Source organism: Drosophila suzukii (genome assembly GCF_043229965.1).
Source record: "Drosophila suzukii chromosome 2 unlocalized genomic scaffold, CBGP_Dsuzu_IsoJpt1.0 scf_2c, whole genome shotgun sequence".
Taxonomy (NCBI): domain Eukaryota; kingdom Metazoa; phylum Arthropoda; class Insecta; order Diptera; family Drosophilidae; genus Drosophila; species Drosophila suzukii.
In genome coordinates, this window is record NW_027255896.1 from 37,521,138 (window position 1) to 37,540,390 (window position 19,253).

The 19,253-nt window shown below is 39.9% G+C and overlaps 1 protein-coding gene across 1 annotated transcript in view; it reads right to left on the reverse strand.

The window, feature by feature from the left end:
* Nucleotides 1–12,609, reverse strand: part of Or42a (Odorant receptor 42a) — a 260,948-nt gene extending 248,339 nt beyond the window's left edge. Inside the window, exon 1 of the mRNA XM_070998161.1 lies at nucleotides 11,817–12,609. Within this exon, the coding sequence (XP_070854262.1) occupies nucleotides 11,817–12,592 (776 nt within the window). The 5' untranslated portion in view covers nucleotides 12,593–12,609. The remainder of the gene's footprint in view (nucleotides 1–11,816) is intronic.
* Between the last annotated feature and the right edge of the window lie 6,644 nt (nucleotides 12,610–19,253).

The window sequence follows — 19,253 nt, forward strand, 5'->3', positions numbered from 1 at the left end:
TGAGTTAAAATATTAGTTTTTAATACCGGGATAGAAGTTGAAGTGCAAATTAAATGATAAAGGTTGTTATAATTATTACATAGAACGCGAAAGGGCTCGTGCAGACAAAAATTAGATGTACATCGTGGCAAATTTAGGGGATAATAATTTCGTGTTAGTCTAACAGGAACATTGAAAGTTAGGCGGTTTACAAGTTCTACAGAATCAATATCACCTCTTATAATATTTTGCATAAAAATAGTACCAAGCATTGTTCTACGATTTGCAAGGGTAGGTAAATTAAGCAATAGTAATCTACTCTGATAGGAAGGTAGCCTTATGTTTTGATCCCAGTTCAAACTACGAAGGGCAAAAAGAAGACATTTTTTTTGTACCGACTCAATACGGTCAATATGCACTTGATATTGTGGACTCCAAACCGAAGAACAATATTCCAAAATAGGACGGACAAGGGAGGTATATAATAATTTGGTTGTATAAGGGTCATCAAATTCTTTTGACCAACGCTTTATAAACCCAAGAACACTCATGGCCTTGCTGACAGTGGACATTATGTGGCAGTCAAATTTAAGTTTTGGGTCCAGAAGAACGCCTAAGTCATTAACTGAATATATACGGTCGAGTGGCGTATTTTGAAGAGAGTAACTAACAAAAGTAGGAGTACCCCTATGAAAAGTCATAACGTTGCATTTAAGGCAGTTCAAATTTAAAAGGTTATACTCACACCATCCCTGAAAACAATCAATATCAGACTGTAAGTTGAAACCCGACGCTATATCATTATGTGATAAACAAAGCTTAACATCATCAGCATACATTAGTACACGAGAGTGTGTTATGATAGAGGGAAGATCGTTAATAAACAAAGTAAACAGCAAAGGGCCCAAGTGACTACCCTGAGGCACTCCAGATGTCACATAGATCAGTTTAGAGGCAGCGTTCTTGAATATAACCCTCTGAGTCCTACCATTCAAATAACTTAAAATCCAAGTTAATAGATTACATGGAAACCCAAGCTGATTTAATTTGAATAAGAGAAGAGAGTGGTTGACAGAGTCAAAGGCCTTACTAAAATCAGTGTATATAACGTCAGTCTGCATTTTATTCTTAAATCCATTTATTACAATAGATGACAATTCCAGAAGGTTGGTGGTGGTCGATCTTCGCTTAACAAAACCATGCTGACACGGTGATATTAGCAAGGAACATAAATGTTGCAAATGAGAAGTAATAATACGTTCAAATGCTTTAGGAATTGCCGACAATTTAGAAATACCTCTGTAATTCTGGGCATCCGCCTTTGCACCCTTTTTGTGAAGTGGAATGATAAAAGAGTCCTTCCAGATAGTAGGAAAAACTGGCGATGAAATAGACAGATTAAAAAGTTTAAGAATCGGTTTACATATGGTTGACGCACAAAACTTAAGCACACACCCGGGGAGTCCATCAGGACCGGGAGAATAAGTTGGCGTTGTTTTTTCTAAGTCTCTTACGAGAGAAATTTCCGTAATTTCAGGGGTAAAGATACAATTTGCCTTATTTAAGGGATTAGGGTAGTTAGAATTTGACCAAGCAGCCGAACTATAAGTAGTTTGGAAAAACTCGGCAAATAAATCAGCAATTTCAGAATCCGTCGATGCCTCCATTGAGTTAAAACGTACCGATGAAGGCAATGCTGACGACTTACGCTTGGCATTGACAAAGTTATAAAACTGCTTCGGATCATTTGAAAATTCCAATTTACATCTACTTAAATACATAGAATAGCAATGACTATTGAGAACATTAAAATCCGATCGAGCCACCACGTATTTCGAAAAATCAGATGGCTTACCCGATTTCTTATACTTTTTATAAGTGTTTGTCTTAAGGTTTTTAAGTCTTTGAAGCGCATTAGTAAACCAAGGTGGCCTGTTTGTCTTTGAAGGAAACCTATCAGGAACGCATTCATTAAAAAAGGTATTTAACACTATATAGAAGTGTTCAGTGGCACTTTCAATATCCATACAATTGTACAATTCTGTCCAATTATATTGAGAAATCATGTCGTTAAGTTTTTTAAAGTTACATTTTCGGAAACATCTCACTTTAGTTTGAGAAACTAAAGGAGAGAGGGTATCAACGCATGGGAGGCAGATTGTCAATTCCATTGTTGGATGATATCGGTCTTCAGGTACAACAAGAGCGTCAATTCTAGATACCGTGACTTCAGACGGGTCTGAAACAAACACAAGATCTAGTTGTCTATTTAATGAATTCCGTATAAAGCTTACTTGCTGTCACGATAATTCTAGAAGGCCATCTACAAAATCATGGGCGGATAGAGGTATTGCGACTAGTGAGTCAGTAGGAGGAGACCAAGAAATATCAGGGAGATTAAAGTCACCCAAAACAATCAAAAGGTCACTGTTAGAAAGAAGGGATAGAACAGATTTTATCGCAGACAGGTGGTGCTCATAAATTGTTAAATCAGAGCCAGGTGGAATATAGGACCATGTAACAAATATTGAGAATGATTGCAAGGAAACTTTCACACTAACAAATTCAATTTCATTAGGAGTATCAGAGTGAATTCTCTCGGATGTTAGGCTAGTGCTAACGGTCCTACCATTCAAATAACTTGAAATCCAAGTTAATAGATTACATGGAAACCCAAGCTGATTTAATTTGAATAAGAGAAGAGAGTGGTTGACAGAGTCAAAGGCCTTACTAAAATCAGTGTATATAACGTCAGTCTGCATTTTATTCTTAAATCCATTTATTACAATAGATGACAATTCCAGAAGGTTGGTGGTGGTCGATCTTCGCTTAACAAAACCATGCTGACACGGTGATATTAGCAAGGAACATAAATGTTGCAAATGAGAAGTAATAATACGTTCAAATGCTTTAGGAATTGCCGACAATTTAGAAATACCTCTGTAATTCTGGGCATCCGCCTTTGCACCCTTTTTGTGAAGTGGAATGATAAAAGAGTCCTTCCAGATAGTAGGAAAAACTGGCGATGAAATAGACAGATTAAAAAGTTTAAGAATCGGTTTACATATGGTTGACGCACAAAACTTAAGCACACACCCGGGGAGTCCATCAGGACCGGGAGAATAAGTTGGCGTTGTTTTTTCTAAGTCTCTTACGAGAGAAATTTCCGTAATTTCAGGGGTAAAGATACAATTTGCCTTATTTAAGGGATTAGGGTAGTTAGAATTTGACCAAGCAGCCGAACTATAAGTAGTTTGGAAAAACTCGGCAAATAAATCAGCAATTTCAGAATCCGTCGATGCCTCCATTGAGTTAAAACGTACCGATGAAGGCAATGCTGACGACTTACGCTTGGCATTGACAAAGTTATAAAACTGCTTCGGATCATTTGAAAATTCCAATTTACATCTACTTAAATACATAGAATAGCAATGACTATTGAGAACATTAAAATCCGATCGAGCCACCACGTATTTCGAAAAATCAGATGGCTTACCCGATTTCTTATACTTTTTATAAGTGTTTGTCTTAAGGTTTTTAAGTCTTTGAAGCGCATTAGTAAACCAAGGTGGCCTGTTTGTCTTTGAAGGAAACCTATCAGGAACGCATTCATTAAAAAAGGTATTTAACACTATATAGAAGTGTTCAGTGGCACTTTCAATATCCATACAATTGTACAATTCTGTCCAATTATATTGAGAAATCATGTCGTTAAGTTTTTTAAAGTTACATTTTCGGAAACATCTCACTTTAGTTTGAGAAACTAAAGGAGAGAGGGTATCAACGCATGGGAGGCAGATTGTCAATTCCATTGTTGGATGATATCGGTCTTCAGGTACAACAAGAGCGTCAATTCTAGATACCGTGACTTCAGACGGGTCTGAAACAAACACAAGATCTAGTTGTCTATTTAATGAATTCCGTATAAAGCTTACTTGCTGTAACGATAATTCTAGAAGGCCATCTACAAAATCATGGGCGGATAGAGGTATTGCGACTAGTGAGTCAGTAGGAGGAGACCAAGAAATATCAGGGAGATTAAAGTCACCCAAAACAATCAAAAGGTCACTGTTAGAAAGAAGGGATAGAACAGATTTTATCGCAGACAGGTGGTGCTCATAAATTGTTAAATCAGAGCCAGGTGGAATATAGGACCATGTAACAAATATTGAGAATGATTGCAAGGAAACTTTCACACTAACAAATTCAATTTCATTAGGAGTATCAGAGTGAATTCTCTCGGATGTTAGGCTAGTGCTAACGGTCCTACCATTCAAATAACTTGAAATCCAAGTTAATAGATTACATGGAAACCCAAGCTGATTTAATTTGAATAAGAGAAGAGAGTGGTTGACAGAGTCAAAGGCCTTACTAAAATCAGTGTATATAACGTCAGTCTGCATTTTATTCTTAAATCCATTTATTACAATAGATGACAATTCCAGAAGGTTGGTGGTGGTCGATCTTCGCTTAACAAAACCATGCTGACACGGTGATATTAGCAAGGAACATAAATGTTGCAAATGAGAAGTAATAATACGTTCAAATGCTTTAGGAATTGCCGACAATTTAGAAATACCTCTGTAATTCTGGGCATCCGCCTTTGCACCCTTTTTGTGAAGTGGAATGATAAAAGAGTCCTTCCAGATAGTAGGAAAAACTGGCGATGAAATAGACAGATTAAAAAGTTTAAGAATCGGTTTACATATGGTTGACGCACAAAACTTAAGCACACACCCGGGGAGTCCATCAGGACCGGGAGAATAAGTTGGCGTTGTTTTTTCTAAGTATCTTACGAGAGAAATTTCCGTAATTTCAGGGGTAAAGATACAATTTGCCTTATTTAAGGGATTAGGGTAGTTAGAATTTGACCAAGCAGCCGAACTATAAGTAGTTTGGAAAAACTCGGCAAATAAATCAGCAATTTCAGAATCCGTCGATGCCTCCATTGAGTTAAAACGTACCGATGAAGGCAATGCTGACGACTTACGCTTGGCATTGACAAAGTTATAAAACTGCTTCGGATCATTTGAAAATTCCAATTTACATCTACTTAAATACATAGAATAGCAATGACTATTGAGAACATTAAAATCCGATCGAGCCACCACGTATTTCGAAAAATCAGATGGCTTACCCGATTTCTTATACTTTTTATAAGTGTTTGTCTTAAGGTTTTTAAGTCTTTGAAGCGCATTAGTAAACCAAGGTGGCCTGTTTGTCTTTGAAGGAAACCTATCAGGAACGCATTCATTAAAAAAGGTATTTAACACTATATAGAAGTGTTCAGTGGCACTTTCAATATCCATACAATTGTACAATTCTGTCCAATTATATTGAGAAATCATGTCGTTAAGTTTTTTAAAGTTACATTTTCGGAAACATCTCACTTTAGTTTGAGAAACTAAAGGAGAGAGGGTATCAACGCATGGGAGGCAGATTGTCAATTCCATTGTTGGATGATATCGGTCTTCAGGTACAACAAGAGCGTCAATTCTAGATACCGTGACTTCAGACGGGTCTGAAACAAACACAAGATCTAGTTGTCTATTTAATGAATTCCGTTAAAGCTTACTTGCTGTAACGATAATTCTAGAAGGCCATCTACAAAATCATGGGCGGATAGAGGTATTGCGACTAGTGAGTCAGTAGGAGGAGACCAAGAAATATCAGGGAGATTAAAGTCACCCAAAACAATCAAAAGGTCACTGTTAGAAAGAAGGGATAGAACAGATTTTATCGCAGACAGGTGGTGCTCATAAATTGTTAAATCAGAGCCAGGTGGAATATAGGACCATGTAACAAATATTGAGAATGATTGCAAGGAAACTTTCACACTAACAAATTCAATTTCATTAGGAGTATCAGAGTGAATTCTCTCGGATGTTAGGCTAGTGCTAACGGCAATCAGCACACCGCCTCCCCTACGTGATGAGCGATCGGTCCTATAGGCATTAAAATTGTTTGACAGAACTTCATTGTCAGATATCTCTGGTTTCAGCCAAGTTTCCGTAAAAGCCAAAGTAACAGCAGTAAATGCAGAGGAGTCAGCATAAAGCTTGGGTAGCTTCATATTTAGTCCCCTAACATTTTGATAAGCCAAAAATAAACTTTTTAGTTTTTTGCCGCAGTTGAAGGTCTGTTATTTGTTCTCGGTTTATTGGGAACAAATTCTTTTATTACTAAATCATCATTAAGCCAAAAGCTTTCAGAAAGTAGTACCTTAAACACATCAGGCGGAGCAAATATTTTAAACGACGATATACTACGAGCATATGAAAATCTAAATTGCTCAACTGAAATATTCTCGGATGGGAATTTTTCACGAATAAATTCCAAAACATCCTCAGATGTGGTATCTGGGGTGAACCTCGAAACAAATAATTGTTTTCTTTGTGGATATAAGGCCCTTAGTTGGCGCGATGAGCCGTCTATAAGCCTATGGTCAATAATTTTTGCTATGGCGGCGAATACTAGTATTTTGCCGTTCTGGTACCTGGCCTTCAACCGCAACCAGGTGTCGTCATAGCCACCCTGTGAGAAGGCTGTGTCTGTCAAGACGTTCCTCGCTTCACCACGAAGGGAACTCTGTAGAATATGTAGCTTTTGACTGGCCGAATATGGTTTGTTATGTACCAATTCCACAAAGAGATCATGGAACCGTGGCCAGTCTAGATAATCGCCGTTGAACTCCGGAATGCTTATTGGCGGAAGTGCCAAGTTTAGGCTCATTGGCGCGTCGTTTTCTCGTAGCAGGTTCATTTCGTATTCCTCGTATAATGTGTGGAATTGGGCTAGCTCTGCTTCTGCCAGAGCTGCGGCCCCAGGTGTGCTATCCAATTCGTCGTGGGCTTGCCTCAGTAACGCCCAATGGAGATCCAGGTGCCTTTGTAGGGCTGGGGTGACAGTTGGCGCGTTCGAGGCTAATGTTAATGATGACTCCAATTCGTTGCATCTTCTCTGCAACTGTCGGATCACCGTGTCAATTGCGGAATCTCCTTTGACTTGATCTCTTGTTGTGAGCTTGATGTTGGCCGAAGTTCGTCTGGGGGCCTTCGGAAGCCCGCTTCCAGTCGGCATGTTGTCCAGAAAGATATTCTGATATTTTTCGACCAACTCTTTAAGTGCTTCCAGTCGTGAAGAGTACTCACTTCCAGTGGGTAGTGCCGCTTGCTGGACTTCTTCATCTAGGTCGCAAAACTGCCGCCAGAGATCGTTTAACTGATTTAGCTTACCGGAATAATAGCCGTCTCGGTGGCGTCGGTCGGCAGAATCCTTGCCATAATTCTTAATGAGCTGTTGGATTTTTCCTTGCAGCTCGTTTTGGGTGTCTAGTAATCGATTGTGTAAATCGATTCTTGTGTGACTTGTTTCCTCAATGAATGAAGTAGACATATTGTGTGTCTTGGAAACAAAGAATCTTGTGAAGCTGGATGAAGCTGAGTATCCTGTGAAGCTGGATGAAGCTGAGTATCCTGTGAAGCTGGATGAAGCTGAAGTTCCTGTGACGCTGGAAGAAGAAGCGAATCCTGTGAAGCTGGATTAAGCTGAGTTCCTGTGACGCTGGAAGAAGAAGCGAATCCTGTGAAGCTGGATTAAGCTGAAGTTCCTGTGACGCTGGAAGAAGAAGCGAATCCTGTGAAGCTGGATAAAGCTGAAGTTCCTGTGACGCTGGAAGAAGAAGCGTATCCTGTGAAGCTGGATTAAGCTGAAGTTCCTGTGACGCTGGAAGAAGAAGCGAATCCTGTGAAGCTGGATTAAGCTGAGTTCCTGTGACGCTGGAAGAAGAAGCGAATCCTGTGAAGCTGGATTAAGCTGAAGTTCCTGTGACGCTGGAAGAAGAAGCGAATCCTGTGAAGCTGGATAAAGCTGAAGTTCCTGTGACGCTGGAAGAAGAAGCGTATCCTGTGAAGCTGGATTAAGCTAAAGTTCCTGTGACGCTGGAAGAAGAAGCGTATCCTGTGAAGCTGGATTAAGCTGTAGTTCCTGTGACGCTGGAAGAAGAAGCGTATCCTGTGAAGCTGGATTAAGCTGAAGTTCCTGTGACGCTGGAAGAAGAAGCGTATCCTGTGAAGCTGGATTAAGCTGAAGTTCCTGTGACGCTGGAAGACGAAGCGTATCCTGTGAAGCTGGATGAAGCTGAAGTTCCTGTGACGCTGGAAGAAGAAGCGTATCCTGTGAAGCTGTATTAAGCTGAAGTTCCTGTGACGCTGGAAGAAGAAGCGTATCCTGTGAAGCTGGATAAAGCTGTGAGTCCTTTAGTGGGAAGGGGGTTGCTTGAGTGTGATCCTTTGTTGTTAAAGGATCACGTCGGGTTCACCAATGTTTGTGCCTAACCGAAGTAGACACTTCCGGGTCACACCGCGGGACAAGGGGGTAATGAGCACTTGTCGCTGGCACGGGGACGCTTTGATGGCAGGACGATCGCGTCGCGGCAAAGGTAACGATGGTTACTGCGATGCCGGACCACAGGCGATGCTGGAGCTGCGCTAAGGGTGAGCTAACGTGGTTAGCTGCTAGTTAAGATAGATAGTTTTACGAGCCCTATTCCCAGATGTAGGAAGTAGAACCTCGGAGTTAAGAGGTGTGTTGATAACTGATTTATTCTTCATTTGATACCTGCTTATATACTATTTAGAACACGGAAGCTTAGTGTAATGATTACTGAAGTAAGCTATAATCTAAAGTAGGTCAGTGAATTATGATTATGGTGCAGTTGGCTCGGCTAACAACTGCAACATGTGCAGACTGCATTGGCGCGTCAGTGTACCGTTGAGTCGGTGAGACGGTGAATTAGTGAGACATATAATATGCTGATCAGCCATTCTCATATACAGTGCGTGCTACTGAGCGCCTGGTACTGTTCCCAACTTGGCTACTGCTCGATTTGTTGGGTGTCGTCATGTTGAGTACCTTTGGGTACGAACAGCCGGCTTAGGTAATTTATGAATGACACTTGAAAAATGAATTAGCGTGAGGGTAACAAAGTACTCAAGACTCTACCGCGCATAGATTCCTATACCCTTCCCTCCTTTATGCTGAAGCAATGTAGAGTGTTTATACAATCCAAATGACCTACCAAAAATCAAATTGCGTTAGACACCCAATGCTTCGCAGAAGTGTAAAAGTATACACTTGTACATAAATAAATGATGATTCGACACAGAAGAGCCGAGCATGCTGCTTCCGTTCACAAGCAAAGGGATTTAAGTTTGGGTGGCTATACATTCCAGACAGGTATCGCTTTCATAACGTTGACAATACATTCTATTTAATATATATACAGAGAAAATTATAATAATCAGAAATGTAAGTTTCTCTTTTCACTTGGGATTTCTAGGCTTAAAATATTTTTTAGTTGAATTGACGACTAGAAAGCTGACCTTTACAAATGCATTTCAGTATTATAACCCATATTGAAATATATCTAAACAAGTGAGTTAAAAACATCTTAGCCTAGTACTCAACCTACCAAAAAGTTGTTCAAAAGCAAAAACTTTATATAAAAACAAGGAAGAACGCTATAGTCGGTACCTCGACTATCAGATACCCGTTGCTCAGCTAAAGGAACCAAAGGGAAATGGAGTTATTCAAGCAGCAAAGCGAGATTGAAATGCGCCACATACCGGCGGTTTTTTGATCAATCGATAGGTATTGACGAGACCAATACATTTTAGTTAAAATTTTTGATCTAGCATGAAAATTGTGGGCGTCACAGGTTTGGGCGGTTTGTGGGCGTTATGTGTGGCATATTCGCGTAACAAACGTGCGCTGCATACAAGGCTACGAAATCTAAATCTGAGATTTCAATTCTCTATCTTTGATAGTTTCCGAGATATCCACGTTCATATTTACGATTTTTTTAAGTTTGTGGGCGGTTTGTAGGCGTTAGAGTGAGCGTGACAAACTTTTTTTGGGTCAATCGAGAGGTATTGATGAGAACAATATTTTTTATATTTTAATAGAACTATAAACTAAACTTTTTTCTGCAACTTTGCTGTGCTTCAGCAATTCATGCATTGAGGCTGAATTCATAGTCAACATCCGTGTGTTATCAAAATCATGAAACAGTGTTTATATACACTCGATTTTGTTCATTTTATGAAATGATATAGCATAAACGCAGAAATAGTTTCCGAGATCACAGCGTTTACACGGTAAGACGGACAGCTTGACATGGCTAGATCAACTAGTGGTAGGCTAGTGGTAGCCCTTCAGTTCCAAAAAAAAAGTTTCACTTGTGAATCACCTTGCACAAGTGAAGAACAAGTGACGCTCCATATAGAAAATTCTATGGGATGTCCGGATTTTCACAAGTGAAAATTCAAATGAAAATTTTTCGAGGTCCCACGGGATTTCACTTGTTCCTTATACTAATTTTTCGTATGGCCTGTCACGTGCCGGTGACACTTCCCAAGTGAAATCACTTGTGAAAATCAGATTTTTTCCATGATTTTTTACTTATGAAACCACTTGCAAGTGACACGTCCCAAGTGAAATCACTGGTGAAAATCAGAATTTTTCTCATGAGCTTTTACTTATAGAATTTAAAATACATAAATTTGCATAGACTTTTAAATATACAATATTTTAATTAAATAATGTTATTTAGGTTTTCTGTTAAAGGACAATTATTGTTAATAAGCATAATTTTATGTTACGTTAAATCGCTTTTTACAATGGTCATCGCCGGGTCCTCCGAATCCTTGGCCAACGATCCTGATAAAATGTATGGTCATATGTTTAAAAAATGCGTTTTATTTGTTTATTTGCATATTTACCTTTTAGAGCTGTGTTTCACCCTTTGCAGGATTTTTATTGGCGCAAAACATTTTATCATCCACTTTCGGCTAACGGAACCCATTGAATGCCTTAATACTTTAAAGTAAGATCAATGCACAACATCTTCAACTTAATATAACACTTACCTGACTTTGTTAGTTTCACTTTAAAAACGAAAGAAGTAAATCAATAACTCAAACAGAATGAACCAAGTATTCCTCTCACCCCTTTACGTGATTTCTTTTAATTTCTCTTCGCTGTTGGCGCGTGCCACTGAACCTATACCCTTTCTAAAGCGAAAAATATCCGACTACATAATTTTTACTTTTTGAGTAAAATATACTATTAAAATGTTTTAAATACTTAAATAAATTTTAACGAACTAAATTTCTATAACCTAACTAAAAAATTATATTGTAATATTAATGTATAATACGTAAGCATAACATTAAAAGTAAATTCAATTTACTTAATTTTACTATAATCAAATAATTTACTTTTATAACACAATATTAGTTGTTTTTTTTCGATATACAATAATGCTCCTAAAATATTAGGGCATTCACATGTCGCTGCGCCACGAAAATTTTTCCGCCGAAACATTAGTTGCTAGCCGAATATAACGCAGAGCGCAAAAGAAGTAACGGATTGGCCAAAATTTGTCTCTGAGAGCGCCGAGTGCAGGCAGATTATAAGACAAAGAAAGAGAGGGAAGCTCCGAATATCTGCCTCTCTTTGCTTCACGATTATTTTCGTAGGCAGTCTTCTACGCTGCGCCAACTTCTCTGCTGACGTCAACAGCGGCGCAGCGTTTAAGGCACAAAAAAAAAACAAAAAAGCTTTTTGCCTTGAGCCATGTCACCGCGTCCCTACTGCAGAACTGCAGGGAGTGATCAAAAATATAAATGCTTTATGGGGTCGGAAACGCTTCCAGGGAAAAAGTTTAAATTTAAAGTTGAAATTTAACATTTAGAGAATTTGCTATCAACAGCTTGGGAGCATTTTATGATTCTTATGTTGTAAACTAGTATTATAAAAAGTTCGAGGTCACTTACCGCAGTATGGCCTTGTGGTCATGTATGCATTCCACTAATCGCTCGAATCGCTGCTCCGTGCTCTCCGAAGGATCTGTGCCAAGACGCCGGAGACGCTCCGCAAAGATAGACATATGTGCCCGAAGCACGAGGACGAAGTTAACGGGGTAGCAATCCACACAAACATCTTGAAAACAGGCACCAGCCATGGCGAAGTACTCCAGGCCGGCCTGTAGGGCGAGGTGCAATCTGCTGGATCGCCAGTCCAGGAACGGATAGTAATTTTGGTAAGGAGGCCTTCCAATAAAGATAGCTGAAAGGAACGTATTCGTGGCGTAAACCATGTACACTGCCATGAAAAAAAAAAATATCCGGTTGCTAAGGGAGACAGCGCGGTGAACCTGTAGTCGCTCGCCGGGCTCTGTGAGACGTTTATCCATCTCGTCGAGGATGGCATTAGCCTCGTCAAAGCGTTTGACCAGTGCCCACACAATCAACACCTTGGTGGAGCAGGACCACGCGTTAAACGCCACCTGGAGCGAAGTAAGAAACTCTCCCGGCGAGAACTCCGACAAATGGCTGATGTAGCCCGTGAGAAATCCGATGGGTTGGTAAAATGTGGAACAGAAATTCAGGGCAATGGACCAAAGGACGTAGGCCACGAAGAATTTTGCAGGGGGCTTGCGTACGCCCATCAGGAAGATGCAGCGCAGCAGGTACAGGGTCGCGTCCCGCGAGCGAACTGGGGAGTCCTCCGATTGCGTAAACAGGGCCGGAAAGATTCTTTGCAGCTCCATCGTGATTGCACTCGAACTTAAATTATTGAATTATTGTCTTGGCAGCACAATCCTTTTATATGGCGGCCAGTAGCGTGATTATAAGCTCATCAATCGCCGGCATAGGTAATTTATGAATGACACTTGAAAAATGAATTAGCGTGAGGGTAACAAAGTACTCAAGACTCTACCGCGCATAGATTCCTATACCCTTCTCTCCTTTATGCTGAAGCAATGTAGAGTGTTTATACAATCCAAATGACCTACCAAAAATCAAATTGCGTTAGACACCCAATGCTTCGCAGAAGTGTAAAAGTTTACACTTGTACATAAATAAATGATGATTCGACACCGAAGAACCGAGCGGGCTGCTTCCGTTCACAAGCAAAGGGATTTAAGTTTGGGTGGCAATATATTCCAGACAGGTATCGCTTTCATTACGTTGACATACATTCGACTTAATATATATACAGAGAAAATTCTGATAATCAGTAATGTAAGTTTCTCTTCTCACATAGGATTTCTAGGCTTAAAACATTTTTTTAGTTGAATTGACGACTAGAAAGCAGTCCTTAAAATTTAATAGAATTCATTGTCTTTTTTCATTTTACAAATTCATTTCAGTATTATAACCCATATTGAAATATATCTAAACAACTGTATTAAAAACATCTTAGGCCTAGTACTCAACCTACCAAAAAGTCGTTCAAAAGCAAAAACTTTATATAAAAACAAGGAAGAACGCTACAGTCGGTACCTCGACTATCAGATACCCGTTGCTCAGCTAAAGGAACCAAAGGGAAATTGAGTTATTCAAGCAGCAAAGCGAGATTAAAATGCGCCACCTACCGGCGGTAGACAGATTTAAGCGTTATGGACGTTAGAGTGGGCGTTGATCAATCGATAGGTATTGACGAGACCAATACATTTCAGTTAAAATTTTTTATCTAGCATGAAAATTGTAGGCGCCACAGGTTTGGACAGTTTGCGGGCGTTAGAGTGGGCGTGCCATATTGGCGTAACAAACTTGCGCTACGCAAAAGGATCCGGAATCTAAGTTTGTGATCTTAATTCTCTATCTTTGATAGTTTCCGAGATATCTACGTTCATATGTATTACGTTCAGTTAAGACTTTTATTCTAGCATCAAAACTGTAGGAGCCACAGTTTTGTGGGCGGCTTGTGGGCGTTAGAGTGGGCGTGGCACTCTGCTGAAGCAAACTTGCGCTGCGCAGGAATCTCAGGAACCTGCATGCCTAACAGAGTATTTTAGCTTGTAGAGTTAACGAGATCTCAGCGTTCATACGGACAGACGGACATGGCTAGATCGACTCGGCAAGTGATCCTGATCAAGAATATATATACTTTATGGAATCGGAAACGCTTCCTTCTGCCTGTTACATACTTTCCGACGAATCTAGAATACCCTTTTACTCTACGAGTAACGGGTATAACAAGAAAAGAAATTAACTTCGGCAAGCCGAAGTTTTTATACCCTTGCAGTTATAATTATTAAATTTAATTCGAAATTCTTAAAAATACAAAAAGTGTTATCTCCAATAGTATAAGATAATATGTCAAAAAACACCGAAGCTATAATTTGTTTCGTATTATTTTCTCACCAATTTTCCGTTCATTCCTATTTCACCTTTATGATATAGTCGTCCGATTTTGATAAAATTAAATTCGAAGTTCAGAGTTAATTAAAAAATGTTATTTGCAAGCGTGGGTTATATGGTAAAATACACCAAAGGCATAATTAAAAAAAAAATTCCCTATTATTCGTATGGGAGCTATAAGATTTAGTTGTCCAATCTGGAAAAGTTTCAGCGCGATAGCTTTAAAACTGAGAGACTTGTTTGCGTAGAAACAGACGGACAGAATGACATGGCTAGATTTGGGGTCGAAAACGTCTCCATCACTGCGTTGCAAACTTCTGACAAAGGCATAATATAAGTCAAAACCTTAATAATTAAGGAAAACGCCACATTACACTTTAATTAAACTCTCAAAATAACAAGCTCCCGATCTCTGAGTAATGCCATTGCTCATATATCCTAACTAAAACGACTAAAGATATAGCAGACAAACGCGCAAACCTTACTAAACCTTCATCCAATAACCCACATATAAACAGGTGGATATCGACTATCGAATGGTTCCCGTATGGTGTCTCGGGGACGTGTCTCTGATCCGTGGTGACTCGGTGACGTGGCTGTGGTCCGTACTCCGGGTGATGAGAGGGACGAATTTCCGAAGTCCGCTACTTTCTTAACTGTGGAACAGTGTGTACCTTTAGATGATTATGTTGAGAGGGTAACTATTCTCCTATGCACCTGGCCTTAAGCTCAATAATCGCAAGTAAGTAATATAACAAATTTACGGCAGTGGCCGGAGCTAAGTATATGAGCCAAGTGCTTTTTATTAATTTCAATGCTGAACTGAAACTTACTTAGCTGTATGCGATCTAAGCGTGACCGGCAAGCCGACCGTTTGTCAGAGCAAGCTGCTGACACTTTCAAAAAGAGCATAAATTATCATACTGGGAGCTAATGGACACCAGAAACGTCCCCTAAGGGAGTTTATTGTGAATCAGCATGTAAAGATACTATGGCGATCCATGAATCACCCAAGATTTCTACGGACTATTTGCTACTCCTTAAATTCTATAGCACAATCCAAATCATATGCAGGTAACACCCGCGATTGGAAAAACTCCAGTCACTCAGACTAATCAATTTTAGCCGTATAACCAAGTTTATACAAACCAAGCTGGGGCCGTAGCGTTCCGCAGCGCACCAAGACAGGCGAATATGCAAGAATAGCGAAACCCTTAATCATCCTCTTAAAATGAGAAGAAGACCGTGTATCAAAGACCTAGTCAAGCAGAAATACTATTAACTTGGGCAGATAAGCGAAACTTAAAAATACTCTCGATTCCAGGGATGTAACCCTTGCCTAATCAGATTTCGGAAAAGAATTCCAACTGACTTTCGATGCTTTAAGTTACGCAATAGGTGCAATAGTGGAACAAAATCATAGGCCAATATTGTTTATGCAGGGTCCTTCTTTTAGAAAAGATAACGCTGACTTTAAATAGTATGATGATATGCCTTATTAACTTAGGTTTTACAAAATATACGTACCCTTTTAACTTCGTATCTTCCATGATTTCCTACTCTGACTACTTTATACGGCCCTAAGTACTTTCGTTTCAATTTCAACCCAGAACCATACTGGGTGCGTCTAATTGCTACCAACTCATTGAGCTGGAATTTCTTTTCTACCTTTCTTTTTGCATCAAAAGCTTTCTTGTTTTCCGCTTGGACACTCTAAATGTTCTCCCTTGCTTATTTTCTCAGCTTGTCGCGTTCATCATCTAAATCCGAGATCAAACAATCCTGTATCAATGACATGAGCTGGACATCTCCTGAGATACGCATATCTAATTCTGTTAGCAGTTTGAACGGAGAAGCGTTGGTACTCCTTGGCCCGTGTTATTTATGATCTGTTGTATCTACATGCTCCCTGGACTTTCAAGGCGTATTTTGGAGAGCACTGGAACAACTATTTTAGGCATGCGTTCTACTTGTCCTTTTCCCCTTGGTACGCCTGTTGCAATCAGAAAATGGTCTTCTCCCTATCGCAGTACTCCTTGAACAGCTGGGATGTGAATACAGCTCCACGATCTGATACTCTCCTGTTAGGATTTCCGAAGCAAACAGCCTGGCGTTCCAAGAAAGTCACAACTTCTTCAACCGCTGTGCTTCGTGTAGGATACAACCACACGTGCTTGGAAAAGGCATCTACAATCACGAAAATGTGGTTAACACCATCGGACCAACATGATCGACATGGTATGTGAGGAGCGGCTTGTCTCCTTTGCCTGTCGATGTAAGGAGCCCCTTTTGCTTACCGGCACAAGAATGCACTCTACGCAGCTACCAACCACTTGCGCTACTTTCTCTTTTAGCTTCGGAATGTAATACGACTTCTCAGTCAAATCCTGAGTTTTCTTGGACGAGAAGTGTCCTTACTTGTGGCTATTCTGGATAATTTCGGTTTCCATGAGTGAAGGAACCACTAGTATTTCTTTATAACGTACCTTGAACAGAACTTCTTACACTTTGTAGTAGTCTTCATAGCATTTGGTCTCAACGACACTTTTGAACACCTTCGTCCAATCATCTAAGAGCTGTGCTTACCTCCAACGATGAAAGAAACTTTAAGTCAAAGTATAAAATGACACCCTATTCAACGCATGGACATGTCTCATCTTCGAACCTGACCTGTGTTCTATTTCGTAATCGGAATCTTGTAAATACATCGCCCATTTAGATACTCTGATCGGAATCTCTTTTCTCTTCATGGTCATGATAAAAGAGTTACAGTCCGTAATAATTTTAAACTTCTTCCCGAGAACGTACACTTGCCACTTTACCAAGGCTCCAAAAAGTAAAAGTACTTCCAGTTCATAGAAACGATACTTTTCCACGCATGGCTTGGTTACGGCTCATGTATTAAACTGGATGCCACAAGATATCACCGGGATCTCGTTAAAACAAAACGACTCCAAATCAGTACTTGGATGCGTCGGTATGATGCTCTGTGTCAAGTGAATGATTATAGAGTTTCAGAACTGGTCCACTGATCAACGCATCTTTAAGCTTTTCAAATGTTGGTAACTTCTAGTCCTGAAACTCCAATTTTATTTCATTATACAACATGTCGGACAACGGTTTTGCAATTACGGCATATCATTCCACAAACGAAAATACGACGTCAATCCTAAGAATCTTAGTACTCCTTTCTTGTCGCACGGAATCGGAAAATCAGCATCTGCTTGAGTTTTCTTATTACCTGGCTTGATAGTACCGTTATCAACGACATAGCCTAAGAACTTAACTTTGCGGCTCAGCACCTGACATTTACTACAATTTATACGCAACCCATTTCCTTGTGCCACTTGCAAAACTCGCTTCAATTTCTGCACGCCCTCATCCAGATCCATGCTCGAAATGACAACATCGTCCATGTATACAACCGCATCCTCGTTCTTTATCGAATCACGCATTACTGTCATGATAAACCTGGAAAACACTGCTCGGGAGTTTGTTATACCGAAGGGTACAAACAGGAACTCATACTGACTACTCTGAGTTATGAACGTTGTATACTTTTTACATTCTGGCGAAACAGGGACGTGAAAAAAACCATTAGTCACATCTAGAGTTGTAAAAACTTGTCCACCTTGCAGCTTTTCGATCACACAATCCATTTGAGCTGTTGGGAGGGTTTCTCGGATTATTTAACTTTCGATAATCGCAACGCAAGCACTTCTTCCCGTTCTTCTTATCTACAAGCACCACTGGCGGAGCAAACTCGGATTTACTATGCTATATAATCCCTTCCTCTAGCCATTCTTGAACCTGATCATCGACAATTTTTTGTCAACAATATCTTTATCTCAACTGGGGAAGTGAGATTTCTTTCTGGCTTGTAACTATCTACTTCAGAAGCTACTTTCTGACTCAAATGCTTTAAATCTACTGCCGAAACTGTCTTAGAGTCTTTCGTGCTGATAATGCACATCGTCTGATTCTGACGTTGGTATTTTCTGAATACTTTGAACTGAAAAATAATATGTATCATTATCATTTTCTTCAGCTTTTGTTGCACTTATTTTTGTTGGTTGTACACAATCTGTATGATAATCATTTCCTTCAGTTTTTGTTGCACTTATTTTTGTTGGTTGTATACAATCTGTATGATAATCATTTCCTTCAGTTTTTGTTGCACTTTTTTTCAACTTTGTTTGTCTCCGGCTGTGACATAACTGTCACGGTCGCCATGTATTCTATTAATTATCTTCCCCAGAAAAAGTAAAAATGAATTTGGTCATAGTGGCCAACGGCCAACTGCCAGACTTGGTTACCAACATGTCAACGCTGTTTAAGATTGTTTGCCCTAAGATTGCTTCAAACCTCATATCGTCATCTGGTATGACATGAAACTTGACCGACTTATCAGTTCCATTGATAACAATTTGTAACTTTGTAATGAAGCTTCCAAATGTTAGCACCTGATTTTCACCGATACCTGTCAAAACTATCTGACGACCAATCAGACTGCCTACTTCTACGCCTAGCTCTGAGAACACAAGCCTACGCATCTGTGACTCATAGGTTGTAGACATCAAATGTAGGTGTAAATACTAATAGTATGTAGTAGTAGGTACGATTTGGGATAAGCTTAGAAAAGGAGACCCATGGAAGGCAGTAACAAATCAGAATAAGTCACACAGAAAGCAGGTGAGAGAGGCTGGCAACTAAGTTGCCAACGATTGGTCGCCCGAAGCTCGAAAACATATTCACGACAGGGTCGGTCCTTGCCGTCCTTGCTCCCACGCATAGCTTCAGACAAAACAAAATTGCAGCCGCGAGGTACAGTCGGACCCGACGAGGATAATACGGAGCACACGAACCCGAACCGACACGAACCCAAACACGAACCTGTCACGAAGTTATGCTAGGCCCGACGACAAAAGCCCACGACGGAAAGAAAATAAAAAAAAAAAACAGTTTCCTATCCCTGTCGCACACTTGGCTTATCTTGCCAAGTAGGATGCCTGATGCCAGCCGAGTTCAAGCATATAAACCGTCGTCCCCACGCATCGAGATCAT